The 12,942-nt window shown below is 55.9% G+C and overlaps 6 protein-coding genes across 6 annotated transcripts; 1 reads left to right on the forward strand and 5 right to left on the reverse strand.

The window, feature by feature from the left end:
* Positions 1-800: 800 nt before the first annotated feature.
* B0H18DRAFT_639608 (uncharacterized protein) lies at positions 801-2,291 on the reverse strand. The gene is made up of 4 exons (XM_048038904.1): positions 2,036-2,291; positions 1,802-1,973; positions 1,484-1,743; positions 801-1,422 (listed from the first exon to the last, which is right to left on the reverse strand). Exons 2-4 carry the CDS (start codon positions 1,933-1,935, stop codon positions 920-922), a joined length of 897 nt encoding a protein of 298 aa, XP_047889489.1. The 5' UTR covers positions 1,936-1,973; positions 2,036-2,291; the 3' UTR covers positions 801-919.
* Positions 2,292-2,770: 479 nt separating this feature from the next.
* B0H18DRAFT_882044 (clathrin coat assembly protein ap17) lies at positions 2,771-3,459 on the reverse strand (the record flags this gene model as incomplete). Its single annotated transcript, XM_048040878.1, has 6 exons — positions 2,771-2,872; positions 2,926-2,984; positions 3,031-3,151; positions 3,202-3,273; positions 3,322-3,381; positions 3,436-3,459. The coding sequence occupies 6 exons, from the start codon at positions 3,457-3,459 to the stop codon at positions 2,771-2,773; spliced, it is 438 nt and encodes a 145-aa protein (XP_047889490.1).
* Positions 3,460-3,624: 165 nt separating this feature from the next.
* Positions 3,625-5,212, forward strand: B0H18DRAFT_1028416 (glycosyl transferase). Its single transcript, XM_048029934.1, has 4 exons — positions 3,625-3,896; positions 4,038-4,342; positions 4,392-4,570; positions 4,624-5,212. The coding sequence occupies exons 1-4, from the start codon at positions 3,887-3,889 to the stop codon at positions 5,156-5,158; spliced, it is 1,029 nt and encodes a 342-aa protein (XP_047889491.1). The 5' UTR covers positions 3,625-3,886; the 3' UTR covers positions 5,159-5,212.
* On the reverse strand, positions 5,190-8,022 carry B0H18DRAFT_1028418 (thiamine pyrophosphate enzyme, N-terminal TPP binding domain-containing protein). Its single transcript, XM_048029935.1, has 9 exons — positions 7,515-8,022; positions 7,030-7,159; positions 6,869-6,971; positions 6,759-6,807; positions 6,666-6,735; positions 6,553-6,605; positions 6,377-6,508; positions 5,724-6,341; positions 5,190-5,582 (listed from the first exon to the last, which is right to left on the reverse strand). Exons 1-9 carry the CDS (start codon positions 7,860-7,862, stop codon positions 5,334-5,336), a joined length of 1,752 nt encoding a protein of 583 aa, XP_047889492.1. The 5' UTR covers positions 7,863-8,022; the 3' UTR covers positions 5,190-5,333.
* A 1,115-nt stretch (positions 8,023-9,137) lies between these two features.
* Positions 9,138-10,152, reverse strand: B0H18DRAFT_639771 (uncharacterized protein). Its single transcript, XM_048038905.1, has 2 exons — positions 9,464-10,152; positions 9,138-9,418 (listed from the first exon to the last, which is right to left on the reverse strand). The coding sequence occupies exon 1, from the start codon at positions 10,047-10,049 to the stop codon at positions 9,477-9,479; it is 573 nt and encodes a 190-aa protein (XP_047889493.1). The 5' UTR covers positions 10,050-10,152; the 3' UTR covers positions 9,138-9,418; positions 9,464-9,476.
* Positions 10,153-10,376: 224 nt separating this feature from the next.
* On the reverse strand, positions 10,377-10,937 carry B0H18DRAFT_639784 (uncharacterized protein). The gene is made up of 2 exons (XM_048038906.1): positions 10,724-10,937; positions 10,377-10,649 (listed from the first exon to the last, which is right to left on the reverse strand). Exons 1-2 carry the CDS (start codon positions 10,826-10,828, stop codon positions 10,455-10,457), a joined length of 300 nt encoding a protein of 99 aa, XP_047889494.1. The 5' UTR covers positions 10,829-10,937; the 3' UTR covers positions 10,377-10,454.
* Between the last annotated feature and the right edge of the window lie 2,005 nt (positions 10,938-12,942).

Here is a 12,942-nt window from a genome sequence, read left to right on the forward strand (position 1 = left end):
TGGTCAACAAATCAAACGCGTCCCACGCAGAGTCAACGCAGAGTCAACATCGCTGGAAAAGTATCGCTGCACCGGAAGCGACCACTTACATAAACACGAGGACGACGGCAGCAGGCTGCAGCAACACGACTTCGATTCAAACCTAAATCTACGCCTATGAGTCACCTGACCGCGTCGATGATGCCTTGAAGTAAGTAAGTACCGGTACCGGAAATCATAACTCAAGAACTTTAAGCAAGTACTGCCACTGAGCAGGAGGTTACTGGACCACGACGCTTGAAGCCTGAAGGTTCGATGTGGACACTATGGTACTTAGAAAATACAAAAGGTGCAGCGTAAGCCTTTAGCCATTTCTGTGGCGTTGTAACCAGTGAACTATGAAGTGAGTGGTGTCGCGGTCGTTCGGTGCTCACTGCTCTCCCTCATCTCCCTCAGTGGCATCATCCTCCGCCTCCACCGCCTCCTCTTCCTCTTCACCTTCGTCGTTGTCGTCATTTTCTTCGTCGCCGTCGCCGTCGTCATCAATCGTCTCCCGCGACCCCGCAGCACCGACCTTCACGAACAGACAGACTCGGAAATACGCATGAGTCATCTGCGCCTCGTTCCCGTATGCCATATATTGCTGCTTGACGAAGTTCACCCGGGGCGCGTGAGTGACCCATGCCACCTTCAGTCGCGCTTCTCAACCGCGTGTCAGTGAGCAGCTTGGCTCCGTAATCGTAACGGAGGTGGGCAACCAATGATCCCTCCACTGTCTCGTCGTCGAAGCTGACGACCTGCTTGCAGAGGATGTCGACTGCTTCCTTCTTGTACCCTTCGAAGCCCCGGTAGACGACGCGGAGGAAGTTCTTTAGCTTGAGGTCGTCGCAGAGCTGCTTGAGCGCGGCGTCTCCTCCTTTGAGGAACTTCTGCAGAGCGTTCAGCTGCGCTCGCTTCTGCTCGTCGTCGCCGGTGTGCTTTCGCTTTCTTGTCTTTCTTGTTTTGCCCCTCGACGTATCAAGCGGATACTGGTGGTGCAGTCCGAAGCCCAGACGGCCGCCTGCAGGTAGGAACGTCGGGTCGTCCAGAGGGCCCTGAACGCGGACTCTAGACCAGAGCGATGAGCTGGGATAGGGTCCCCGACAGGTCTGTCGAAGGGCGCGTCCTGAGGGACAAAGTACAGGTTGTATGTCACCGTCACGCGAGAGCCCGACGTCACAGGAAGGACCTCGTGCTCGACGTCGCTGTAGAACGCGGTGTAAACGACGCAGGGCGCTACTTTCTCGGAGATGAGCCTGCCGGAGTCGACCGTCCACTCTCCGCCCTCGTGCCGAAAAGTGAGCGCACCACCTTCGTGCTTCGTGGGGAAGGTGATGACCAGCGAGCCGAACATGTTCTCCTCGCGGGGAGTGTCCACGTGGGATTTGAAGAACGAACCCTCCTCTGTCGAGAACGAGTCAGCGCTCCGTAATGCAAACTCGGTGCTCAAACCATGAGTCCGCACCGTACACGTTCAGCTTGTACAGCTCGGCACGTATTGGCCGAGTAGCTCCCATGCCTTCGAACAGTTCCGTGCTGACGACGTCGAGAAGCCCAGCCTCCAAGGCATTGAACTTCATGGAGAAATGCGATTCATCGAGCTTCCCAGCCTTTCTGTACGACTCGTCCAATACGTCTTCCTGGTTCACGCCGAAGGTGGCCCGGTCGCAAATCGCTGACAGGGACTTCAACTCGTCCTCCGTCGCAGTGGCGAAGTTCAGGCGCCTGTCCGATCGGGTGTCAGTGGCACGGCGCGCAGGTCGAGGACACCAGGAGGACTTACTGGACTGAGCCCCTCTTCCCGTAGAACAGTTCGCACTGACCGGCCGATATGGGGAGAGTGCCGAAACAGACTGGAGGCCTGTTGACAATCGATGACTGCAATGTTTTGAGTTGTTCTTCGACGACATCGGTCATTGCGCGAAGAGGACGGCCCCAGAGTCTGGTGAACGGTACTGTTGGCATCACCATGAGTGCCCGTGACTACTGATTGCTTAGCTAGGAATGATTGACGCACCGTTTGTCTGTGAAGCAAGGCTGGATACCTGGGGATACGCAGCATCGGTTGTGCGCTGTTAAATACGTGTCGAGGACCCGAGGCATGACACCGCGTTTGGAAGACAATGGACGACCATATTGATCGACCCACGTAGAGTCAACATCGCTCATTTGGAAAGTCTCACTGCAGTGTGCAGATTCGTCGGAAGGCAAGAAGGCACAACGTGTTCGGTTTCTGATAAGATTTCGATGTTAGTGACGTACAGTCTACGCACTCGAACGGTGTCGCGGTGACTAAACGATACAGAAGTCATACAATAGGCACGTTGACGATGGACAAAGCAAATGTCCGAGACATTGCTAGTTGTTGCCTAGTGCAAGGGCGAGCCTTGGGAGTAAGTACCTCAGATCACCCATGAGGAGTTAGGTATTAAGTGACGCACCTGAACGCTTTGCAGAAGTGAGCGCAACATGATGTGTGGGCTGTGAAGCGATGAGGAACGATGCAGACACATGTACATATTACCGTGGGCGGAGCTCGGAATCTCCCTTCCGTTCGCAGGCAGAGTCATCAACCGGAGCAGATACACAATCCAATACGTCCGTACCGCCGAATTTACATGGCGGCGCATCGTGGAGCGAATATACAATACAAACCTGCAGTGCGCATTCCGATCGCACCAAGTCAGAACTCGAGTCAGTAGCGAGCGCGATGGCAGCATATACCGATACACGGAGAAGCTGAGGCACGCGGCTACTCCAGCTTCTCGAGCTGTTCAAGCCGTGCTAGGACGACGTCCTTGCTTGTTTCTTCTATCTCCCCCGCGAGGAATACTTCGTCGAGGATAGCGTACACCTGTAAGTGTGCTCAGAGGCCCTATCTCGTCGTGTCTATGGGCAGGTACTGACCTTGTAGAAGTTGAAGACTAGATCCAGTTCGCAGACATTGTCAAAGAACGAGTCTATGCCTAAGGTCAGAGAGTTGCCTTAGTTCGGAGAAGATTGCTGGTATACCGAGGACCTCAACGAAGAGGTGGATCGCCTCGAGGTATGCGAGCTCATTGTCGTTCGCATCTACGCAGACGCAGAAGAAGAGACCGGCGTAGCGGCGGTATACGAGCTTGTGGTTCCGGAACTGATTGTAGCCCACATGAGCCACACATCCAACTAGGCAGAGCATCACACCTCTACGAAGTTCGACTGATACTTCTGGTCCCGCGGGGCGACCAGCCGGTGTACCTCTCCGCGCAGTCGGACCTGCGACGGGGTGAACTGGTTGCACACTTGCCAAGATGGTCCACATACCTTCTCGTCATCATCGTAGGGCACGTACCACTTGGATAGACGCGTCTTGCCTTGTCGGTTCTACCTACCAATGAGGTGTTTGTCGCGGGTGGTGGTAGTGGGAGACGGGCTCACCTGGACGAGAATGAACCTGATCATACTGCCAGTGGATGTCTTCTCAATCAGAAAGTTGAGGCGGCTTGCGTTGTTGGCCCAGGAGATCCAGCAGCCCCCGTGCTGAGGGAACAGGTGGGGAACAGTGGGGAGGTGATGGTGGTAAGCAGCCAAGGCGGAGCGCCCTGCGACTCAGCACCGTGACGAAGTCCGTAGCCGAGACAGCTCCCCTTCTCTTCCTGAACCGCACAACCTCAGTTTGACCGTTCTTTCTGCTCGGAATGGGCTGAGAAATAATAACCCTGATATCTGTGTTGTGTTCTACATCTTTCGGGCTACATACCAATACCGCGGCCACTGCGCGAGGCCGAAACGCTCAACTCGGAACACCAGGCAACATTCTCAGTGTTCTCCATCTACTCAACTACGATCCTGTGGCCTCGGAACATGGTCCATGTCCTGATGTATCGCAATGGAGGGCAGTATATAGCTGCGTAGACCGTCTGCTATTTGGGTACGTGAGTCATTCCCAAATCCCAGGACGCCCGCTGCAAGCTCTTCACCACGACGATGACGAGCCACGACTCGGAGACCTTCAAGTCGCTGCTGGGAAGCTGGTCAAGACACCCGAGTTTTCAGTCCAGATGACCTCCGACTCGCGCTGGGTCTCATCTTCACGCCGGACGTCGTGCAGCCTGTCCAGATCGGATCCTTCCTGACCGCTCTGCACATCGAACATCTCGAGAGCGACCTGAATATCTCGCGGCAGCTGCGGAGGTCCTTCGTGGACGGCACTAAAGGCAACGGTGGAGGATGCGAGACAGACTTTGTGGTGGACATCGTCGGGACTGGCGGAGACGGGCACAACACCTTCAACGTGAGCACGACCGCGCATCGTCGCTGCAGGGCTGGTGCACGGGTGATCAAGGTATGGTTCATTGTATAACTAAAACAAACGTTATGAACAACCCTCTCAGCACGGCAGTCGCGCGTCCACCTCTTCATCAGGATCCGCGACCTGCTGCAATCGCTTGGATGTCTGTTCACTGCACCCACGCGGACACGCCCATGCCCATACCCGCATCCCCTTACTTCATCCTCGCGCCTCACTATCACCCGCACTAGCGATGATAGCGCCGTACCGGAAAGCGCTCCCGTACGTATCCGCCCGCACAACCCGCGCACCGCTGCTAACCAAAGCCACGACAGACACCGGACCATGTTCAACGTCCTCGGGCCTCTGATCAACCCAGCCTTCCCCAAAGGCATGGTACTGGGCGTGGCAGAGCCCGCGCTCGGACCCCCGTTCGCCCACTCGCTCAGCGACGGCGGCGTGCAGCGCGCCCTCGTCGTCTGCGGGGCCGAGGGTCTGGACGAGATAAGCTGCGCGGGCGAGACGCACGCTTGGGAGCTCGTCGACGGCAACGTCACAGAGAAGACGCTGCACCCTGAGCAATTTGGCTTGGCGGTACACCCGCTGTCAGCGGTCGCAGGCGGGACACCCGAGGAGAACGCGGAGACGTTCAAGTTGCTGTTGATGTCCGGAGACAAAATTCCTGAGCGGTTGACACCCGTGCTGCACTTTGTCCTGATGAACGCGTCGGCGCTGCTTGTCGTAGCTGGCGTTGCGCACGACTTCAAGGATGGTGTCCAGAAGGCGCTGAAGAGCATCACGTCAGGGGCGGCGTGGAGAGCACTGGAGGAATTCAGGGAGACAGGCAAGGCTGCTGTGCGACAGATTTGATCACACTCTGGGCGAGTTTGGGAATAGAATTCAGATGTAGCACTGAGGTATCTTCGTGAGTACATGTATTGACCATTCAATCGTATCCAACCTATTGATACATTGCCTATAGATATGTTCGCGTACAAAGATTGGGTACCATAGAATATATGTCCACCATTCATCCACCACTACCCTAAATCTGATCAATGATAAAGTCAACCACGGCGCTGCGCTTCTCTTGCACCACGACCCTGACCGCCTCTTCTAGCGTCGACTGTATATCCTCAGCGCGCTCGACTCTCCGACCCCACGCCCCACCTGCAGCGGCTGCGATACTCGCGTAGTCGGGCATGTCGGGCCCAAAGCTGACGCTTAGCTGTTGAGCGGAGACTTTGCTCGCAAGTCCGTCCGGGTGCATGCCCAACATGGAATAGCGAGGCGACTAGTGGGGGGATCAGTCACGCTCGGGGTCTGTCAAGCTGGGCGACTCACAGCCCAACCGCCGTTATTGAGGACAATGGTCAAGAACGGCTGTTACTCGGCGTGAGTATCCACAGGACAGGTGCCAACAAGGCAGACGTACCGCGTCGTATCGCCTGGATAGCCAGTACGCTGTGCTCGGGACGCCAAACAAGTAGGTGCCGTCACCGACGATAGCTGTGATTAGCTCGTAGTCCTTCTTCGCCACCTGTGCACCGAGACGAGCCCCCGTCGCTGCGCCCAGCGCCCACCCAAGGCTTGAGCCTCCCGACATGAACATCTGCCCTGGCCTCTCCGGCCGGATGTGGTTCCACACCAAGCCGCAGTTACTGATGCCCTCGTTCAGCCACAGGACGTTCTCGCCATGGCTTACCGTCTGCGCCTTCACAGCTTCGCGGAGAGTACCGAGGATGCATGGCACGCTCGGCGTCTGCCCTGGCAATGACTTGCGGCTTTCGGCCTCGACCAGTTGGCCAATCCAGTGGTCGTGCAGGGACGTCAGCCGTTCGCCGCGTGCCCTGAGTCCCTCTTGCAGCTTGGTATCGTCGACCGCCTCGGCATCCGCGGCGCGGATGGCGTTGACCAGTTGCCCAAGCGCGACATGAGCGTCCGCCCTGCAGATGAGCTCCGCGTCGATGTGCGACCAGCCCATCTGCTGCTTGAGCGGGTCGGCATCGACGACAAATACGCGAGCGTCTGGCCGAAGCCTGCTTCCATTAGCCTCGATGTAGGGATGTCAGTGTCAAGGGCAATCACGACATCCGCTTCCTCGAGATAGGGATTCGTGCCGTCGAAGGTCTGGCCGAGCAGGTATGGGTGGCTGAAGGGAATGGAGAAGTACTGGGAGATTGACAGGAAAACGCTGACGGAGCGGAGATACGATAGGGCCTGCAGAAGAGGTACTGTGCGATGATTCCTCCCGGCGCTGGCACTATGATCATGGGGAACTGGGCAGTAGAGAGGGCATCGACAATCGTCCTAACCGCTGCAATGCCATCATTCGTCAACCCAACTCCGAACACTCAACTAGTGCACTATAACGCACCGGTCGGTGATAGGCCACTAGGCGCGATGGGCGGCCACTTGGTGACATCCAGCGGTGCAGTTATTACAGACTCGTCGACTCTTCCTCCAGGACTTCCCGCCGAGCCCAGAGATACACGGGTCCCCTCGGTGCACTAGTGGCACTGCAGTTTCACCCGACTGTCAGTCAGATATCGTCTCCTACTCCGGTCTGAAGATACGCACAACTGCCAGGCACGCATGACAGTCTTTGCGACCGCCTTGCCGCTCATGATCTGGGTGGTGAAGCGCATGAATTGACGCACGATAGCTGGCTGGTCAGGCGCGTCTGCGAGGAGGTCCTATCAGTTCTTCGACAGTAGGCCCAGGATCAAGGGGGCACTCACCTTGGCCCCACATCGGCCATTCGTTCTTCGATCCTTTCAGCTCCCCGCTGACGGTGTATGGCGATGCACCTGCGAAGATGATGACTGGAGTATTGCCTTTGTCAACATTGTGTACTGCTCCCGCGAGGGCCTGTCGGAGAACGTCAGCTATGGAGCTCACATACCACCAGCATTCGTATCCGCCGAACGAGACTAGACTGCGGTTTCTGGCATTGCATCCGCTGACGCTGAGGCAGTAGAGCGCATCTTATGCGTCCTGGACCAGGAGTTCGGTACGCCCGTCCGACGGGACACGAGTCCCATCATTGAGACATCTCGACGACGGATCTGGTCGAATTTGAAAGGATCTGTTGTGCTGTCGAATCATCCTGTCAAAGTCCGCGAAAGCGCTCGACCATCCCGTCACGCGCGCACCACGGGGAACTCAAGCAGCACGATCGCGCTTGCATCGCACAAATCCAGTTCGAGCCGCGCACAGAGCTCACCTGTGTCCCGACGTCAACGTGGACGATGACCGCGGCCGGGTTTCCCGTAACCTGCGCGTACCCCTGCGCGGCGCTGAGCGCGACCATCTCGTTCGGGCATGTCACGATCTCTAGAAGGGCCTTCCCGCCTCTTTCGGAGCGCTGCCGCTCGAGATCTTCGAGTATCGCTGGGTGGTCGTTACCCCAGTTGGCGAAGATGTGGGTGACGCCTGCTTCGGAGAGTGTCTTCAAGAACACGGACGATGTCGTGTACAGAGGTCTTTTGGACAGTGAGAGACTGTCGGTGGGAGATATGGGCGTCGTGGGAGCTGTGTCCGAGGACGACGAGCTGTCTGAGGATGAAGACATTGCAAAGAAGGTCGGTTTAATGCTGGACAGATGATGAGCTGTGCGGACAGTCCAATCACTACTCACCTTAAGTACGTAGGTGAACGTAGAAGCCGACGTCGGGTTGGAGCTTATGAGCCACTATCAATGAGACACGGCATCACCGTGGCAGCCGCGGGCCCTGACAATTAGGTTTGCCAATCATGTGGTTTGCATGGGGTGTAGTCCTACCCGTGGACGCTGGAGTACTCGACTCAGCAACTGCCAGGGGATGTGGCACACACGAATCCCAACTTCGGCTCAGCGAAGCTTTGATCGGAGAGCCAGAGACGCTGATTTATATAGGATTGCGTGGATTCGTCAATGGGCATTAGATCTGCCGCGATCCCTGTGACCACCTTCACTTCCGTGAGACAGCCGTCATCGCCGACGAACGAGAGGAAGACTGACAAGTAGTAGTATTTATGGCCTCGACGCTCTTACTGCGGAGCGTAGAATGACCTCGCAGCTTTCGGGCAGGTTCAGGTAGGCCGATGTGAAGGTTTCGGCGCAGGTGATAGACCAAGGGTTCAATTTGAAACACATGAGTCTTCATGAGCAGGATTCGAAGTAGCATTCCCTTCGATGAGAATAAAGCATGCCGAAGGTGGACACGCTCGTACTACGCGATACGACAACGGATCGTTGAATGTGCACACTGTAGCCATTGGCACTCCGTAAGTAGTTGTAGCTCGGATCAGAAAAAGTCATAAGTACTCAGCATCCTGCCATATCCCTGCCCGAGACCCTGCACACCGCCATGGGTGCTAACGAGTCTCGCCTGCGTTTCTCTTTCGCAGTAATGACCTTGATGAAGCTGGTGGCTAGTAAAGGTTTCCAGGCGCACAGCTGTCACCGATAACAGCATCCTTACCAGAAGTCTAGCCATCGGGATTTGAACACTGTTAACATTTCATCTCAGGGCCGTGTTGTAGTCTTCCCAATCCTACTTAGTGTAGGTTTTTGCGTTTGTTCGCCCGTAAGATCTTGAGACCAGAGTACGACGCGCTGGTAACAGGTTCTTGGGCGACGGCTCTGGAAACGGTTGTCCAGTCGTCTGATCGTTCCTATGTTGGCTCGCAAAGCTTCCTGGTCTCTGGCACACGAGAAGCGATCATCGTTATGCTTTGCTCGCTGCCACATCGTCTTCTCTCGAGCGATGTTGACGGGTCGAGCTGAGGCTTCGGTGGACTGTCAACATAGACGACGTGATGAAATTGGTCCTGTACCCACTGATTGTGCCTGTCTCTCGTGAAATGGGGTTTACGGGGGCGTCGGGAACTTGTTCTCCGGAGGTTTCAGCGCAGGTTCATGACATCCATGAGTCTTTCAGCGTCTGATAGTCATGGATAGCGCGTTCGCAGACATGTACGGTCCCCTCAGAAAACCCGGGTGCGCAATCTTGTCGTACAGCATAGGCAGTACGGACCTGCGTAAATGGAAACAATCTGGAGAACTAGCCAGGCTGTCAGGGAAGGGGGGCAACGGTACATCAACTGGTTGTCCGCGCTCTGGTTTGCCATCCAGTACTGTGAGCGCTATAGGGTCAGCAGCAAATGACATCGGGGCAAAGATCATCGTACCATCAGGTGTTCCTTAGTGGCTCAGAGACGCTTTCATACGGACGTACGGTAGTCTCCCTTGTAGAAACTCTCCGAAGCGGGACATCCCTCTCCGCTCGTACCACTCCGCCGTGGCAAGCCGCGCATCGCACCAAATGACATCGCACCCAAGGTCGCTAGCAGCTACCTCGAAGACGTGCTTCAGTAATCTTGTGCCGATGCCACGTCCTTGATGAGACGGCTCGCAGGCAAATTTGCGGAAACGGGCTGCGGATGCGGGCTGTTTTTCGGGAACTTTGGTTTCCCTTCTCACGTCGAAGGCAGCGATCTTGAAGATAGAGATGACGGCGACTGGGTTTCGCGGTGCGGAAGGAAGCTCCATAGTGAAACCCTTGGTTGTCCTCGGGCAGTAGGACGTGCGACACCGGATAGTCCGGCCAGAGTACTGTGTGGCGAAGCGGTACCGTTTCTTCAGGCGATACCTGCTTGACTTCGATAGGATCTGTTTCGAGCGCGTATATATGGACATAACATGAGCGTCGAAGAGCGAAACGCGAACAAACTTACCTGTTTCCTCACCAGCTGCCAACATCAAGTCACTGTGCATCTTGTTAGACGGCGTACAATTTCCAAACTGTTGATCCGAGAGCAGAAGGGTACACTACAATAGCAGGAGGAGGGAAGATGCAAGGAAGACGGTCGCAAATGAGCAAGTCTCTGGCAAGCCAACAAAGGAAGCGACCATTGAAGGGACCCGGGCCGCCGGGTGGCTTAGCGCTTAGTCAAGCGCGCGAAGGAGGAGGAGGAGGCTCGAGGAGGAGTCGGTGTAGGCATGCGCGGAGGCCCATATAATGTGCTGAAGAAGACGAAATGATAGTGAGATATTGACATGGCTCATATGATGAAAGCCTGGAGCATAAGACTTCCGACAGGCTTGGATTGCCATGAGTCATTGAGCCATAAACGCTTCGGCAACACGGTTCGTGGGGACACGGATGAAGAACAATGCATGTTAATACAACGAATACCCTAGTATCAGTACAGACACGCAACATTGCACTAGAAAGGAGAAAAGAGAGGAGATTGGCAGAATAGGCGGAGCCGCGTCGACGATGCCCATCGCTCTGGAATGGACAATGCCCGCCTGGATGAGCGCAGCAACTGCCTGCTCGGTCCACCACTGGCAGTCGCGAACCTCAATGCGCGCCTGTGGACACGGTGCCATAGAAGTCAGTATTCAGTATGTATCGACGTCACCACTGGCGGTGGGTAGTCACTCACAGTTAAGCGACTCCCGACAGACCGGAGACTCCTTCCAGGCGCTGGGACACTCACTATGACTTCTTCGAGCCTGCCTCTAGGTAGGTCGCCCTGGGTATACTGCATGATGTCGCCAGGGGTGTGGCGATTGCGACGCGATAAAGGGAGGCGTCCGTGCGGGTGAGGTCGTAAGACCGCACGATCGTGAGGGCGAAGCCCAACATCATGGAGCCTGTGGCATGAATCTTGGTGCCCAACACAATGCAGGGAATGTAGTTAGTGCGGTTTTCGTTCGTGCGTCCTGCCGCATTGGGCTCTGTAAGATGTCATGAATAGGCTGATCTGCGCGGGGGCGGTAGTAGTCAGCACAAATCACATAGGCATGCACATGTCTACACATGGCAGGCAATCGAATCCGGAAGGCGTGCAAGTATGACGACGCCGCATCTTCAATCAAGAATCCCAATTATTGCGTCTCTTGCTGCGTGCATGAGGCACGAATCACTGTGGCTGCTCTGCATACTCGCCGGATCTCTGGCGCTCGTTGCACCGCTCTCAATTCTGCACCGAATTGTCTCTGGTGACTGGGTCTGCCAAGACGTCTCGGTTGGTGAAACGTCAGAGTTGCATACATGCAGCAATAGGTGGACTCCGACTCAGTCGGTCGCTTCCTAATGGAACGTTCAATACATAGGGACTGCGAGGAGTGCTCACGTAGTGAATCGCGTTGCAAACAACCGCATGTTCGAGCCTCGAAAAATGTTCAGGACACCCAGTCATGTTGAAAGCCGCACGTTGGACGGCCAACTTCATTACTGCACAATGACTTCTCTGTAACGTTTAATGAGCCAATGGGAGCCACACTGTGTGACGTGGATGTACATACCAGCTAAGGTAACCCGATGAAGAACCCTAGCATCACGCTTCGTCGATATGGTGCCATGCCTAATACCTCCGTGGCACGAGCGACTCGGAGACATCCTCTGGCCAGTGCACATTGGCTTGCAGGTGATGACTGGGATGGATGTGGGTGCCGTTGTAGAGACTAGACGTTCGGTCAGACGCTCAGTCGTGGTTCAACTTCGACTGAGATTAATCTACCTAGACGTTCGGTCAGACGCTGCTAGGTAGTTAGCTACTGAACGTATTGTATAGTATGTGTGCGGGGGCTTACCTCAGTCGTGGTTCAACTTCGACTGAGGAAAGAGGGAGAGAGGCGGAAACGGACGAACCACCCCCGGCGGTATGTCACGTGCACGGTGGCGGAGATCGAGATCGCGGCGCGACCTCAACACTCCTCCTCGGCGCGAATGGCGAGAGAGACGACGGGGGGTACGTGAGGTACGTAAGGGGGATGTAGCATCAAAAAGGTGTCGCATGTATCGTAGGTATCGCATGAGGAAATGATATGAGTCCATGAGGGAACACTATGAAGTGAAACAGAGACCGTAGTGAAAGGCGTGTGGGATCGTAAGGATATGAAGAGCGGGTGACGCGAAAAATATGCATGGCGAGATGAAAGAGAAAGGGAAGAAAAGACTCCTCCTCTCGAGGAACTCCTCCTCACCGTGAAGACTCCTCCTCGCATGGAGGCCGGAGGCCCATAAGACCACGCAGCATCTGGAACGGCTTCCGTTCAAGAGGTTTCGTGAAGGCGTCGGCGACATTGAGATGGGAGGGGACATGCTGGATGACGATTCGTTTGTCCGTCACCACCTCGCGCAGATAGTGCCATTTGATGTCGATGTGCTTGACGCGAGAGTGGAACGTAGAGTCAGCGGAGAGAGTGATCGCGCTCGTGCTGTCGACGCGCATGAGTGATGCGGCAGGCTGGGAGAAGCCGAGACCGTCCAGCAAGAAGCGAAGCCATACCCCTTCCTTCGCCGATTCGGCAGCCGCGATGTATTCAGCCTCGGTAGTGGACGTAGAGACGGTGGGTTGCTTGCGCGCCGACCAAGAGATAATGCCGGAGCCCAGGTTCCAGCAATAGCCACCGGTAGAACGCCGAGTGTCGATGCAGCTGGCGTGACTCGCATCCGCGTACCCATTCAGATTGGCGACATCGGCGCCGCCGAGGTGCAGACGGAAGTGCCGGGTCCCCTTGAGGTAACGCACAACGCGTTTCGCAGCCTCCCAGTGGATCTCGGCGTAACAGTCGAGGAATTGGCTGAGATGCTGGATGGCGAGGGCGATGTCCGGACGCGTCCCGATGGCGAGGTACATTAGACAGCCGATGAGAG

Source organism: Fomitopsis serialis (assembly GCF_022376445.1).
Source record: "Fomitopsis serialis strain Sig1Antser10 chromosome Unknown B0H18scaffold_79, whole genome shotgun sequence".
Classification (NCBI taxonomy): Eukaryota; Fungi; Basidiomycota; class Agaricomycetes; order Polyporales; family Fomitopsidaceae; genus Fomitopsis; species Fomitopsis serialis.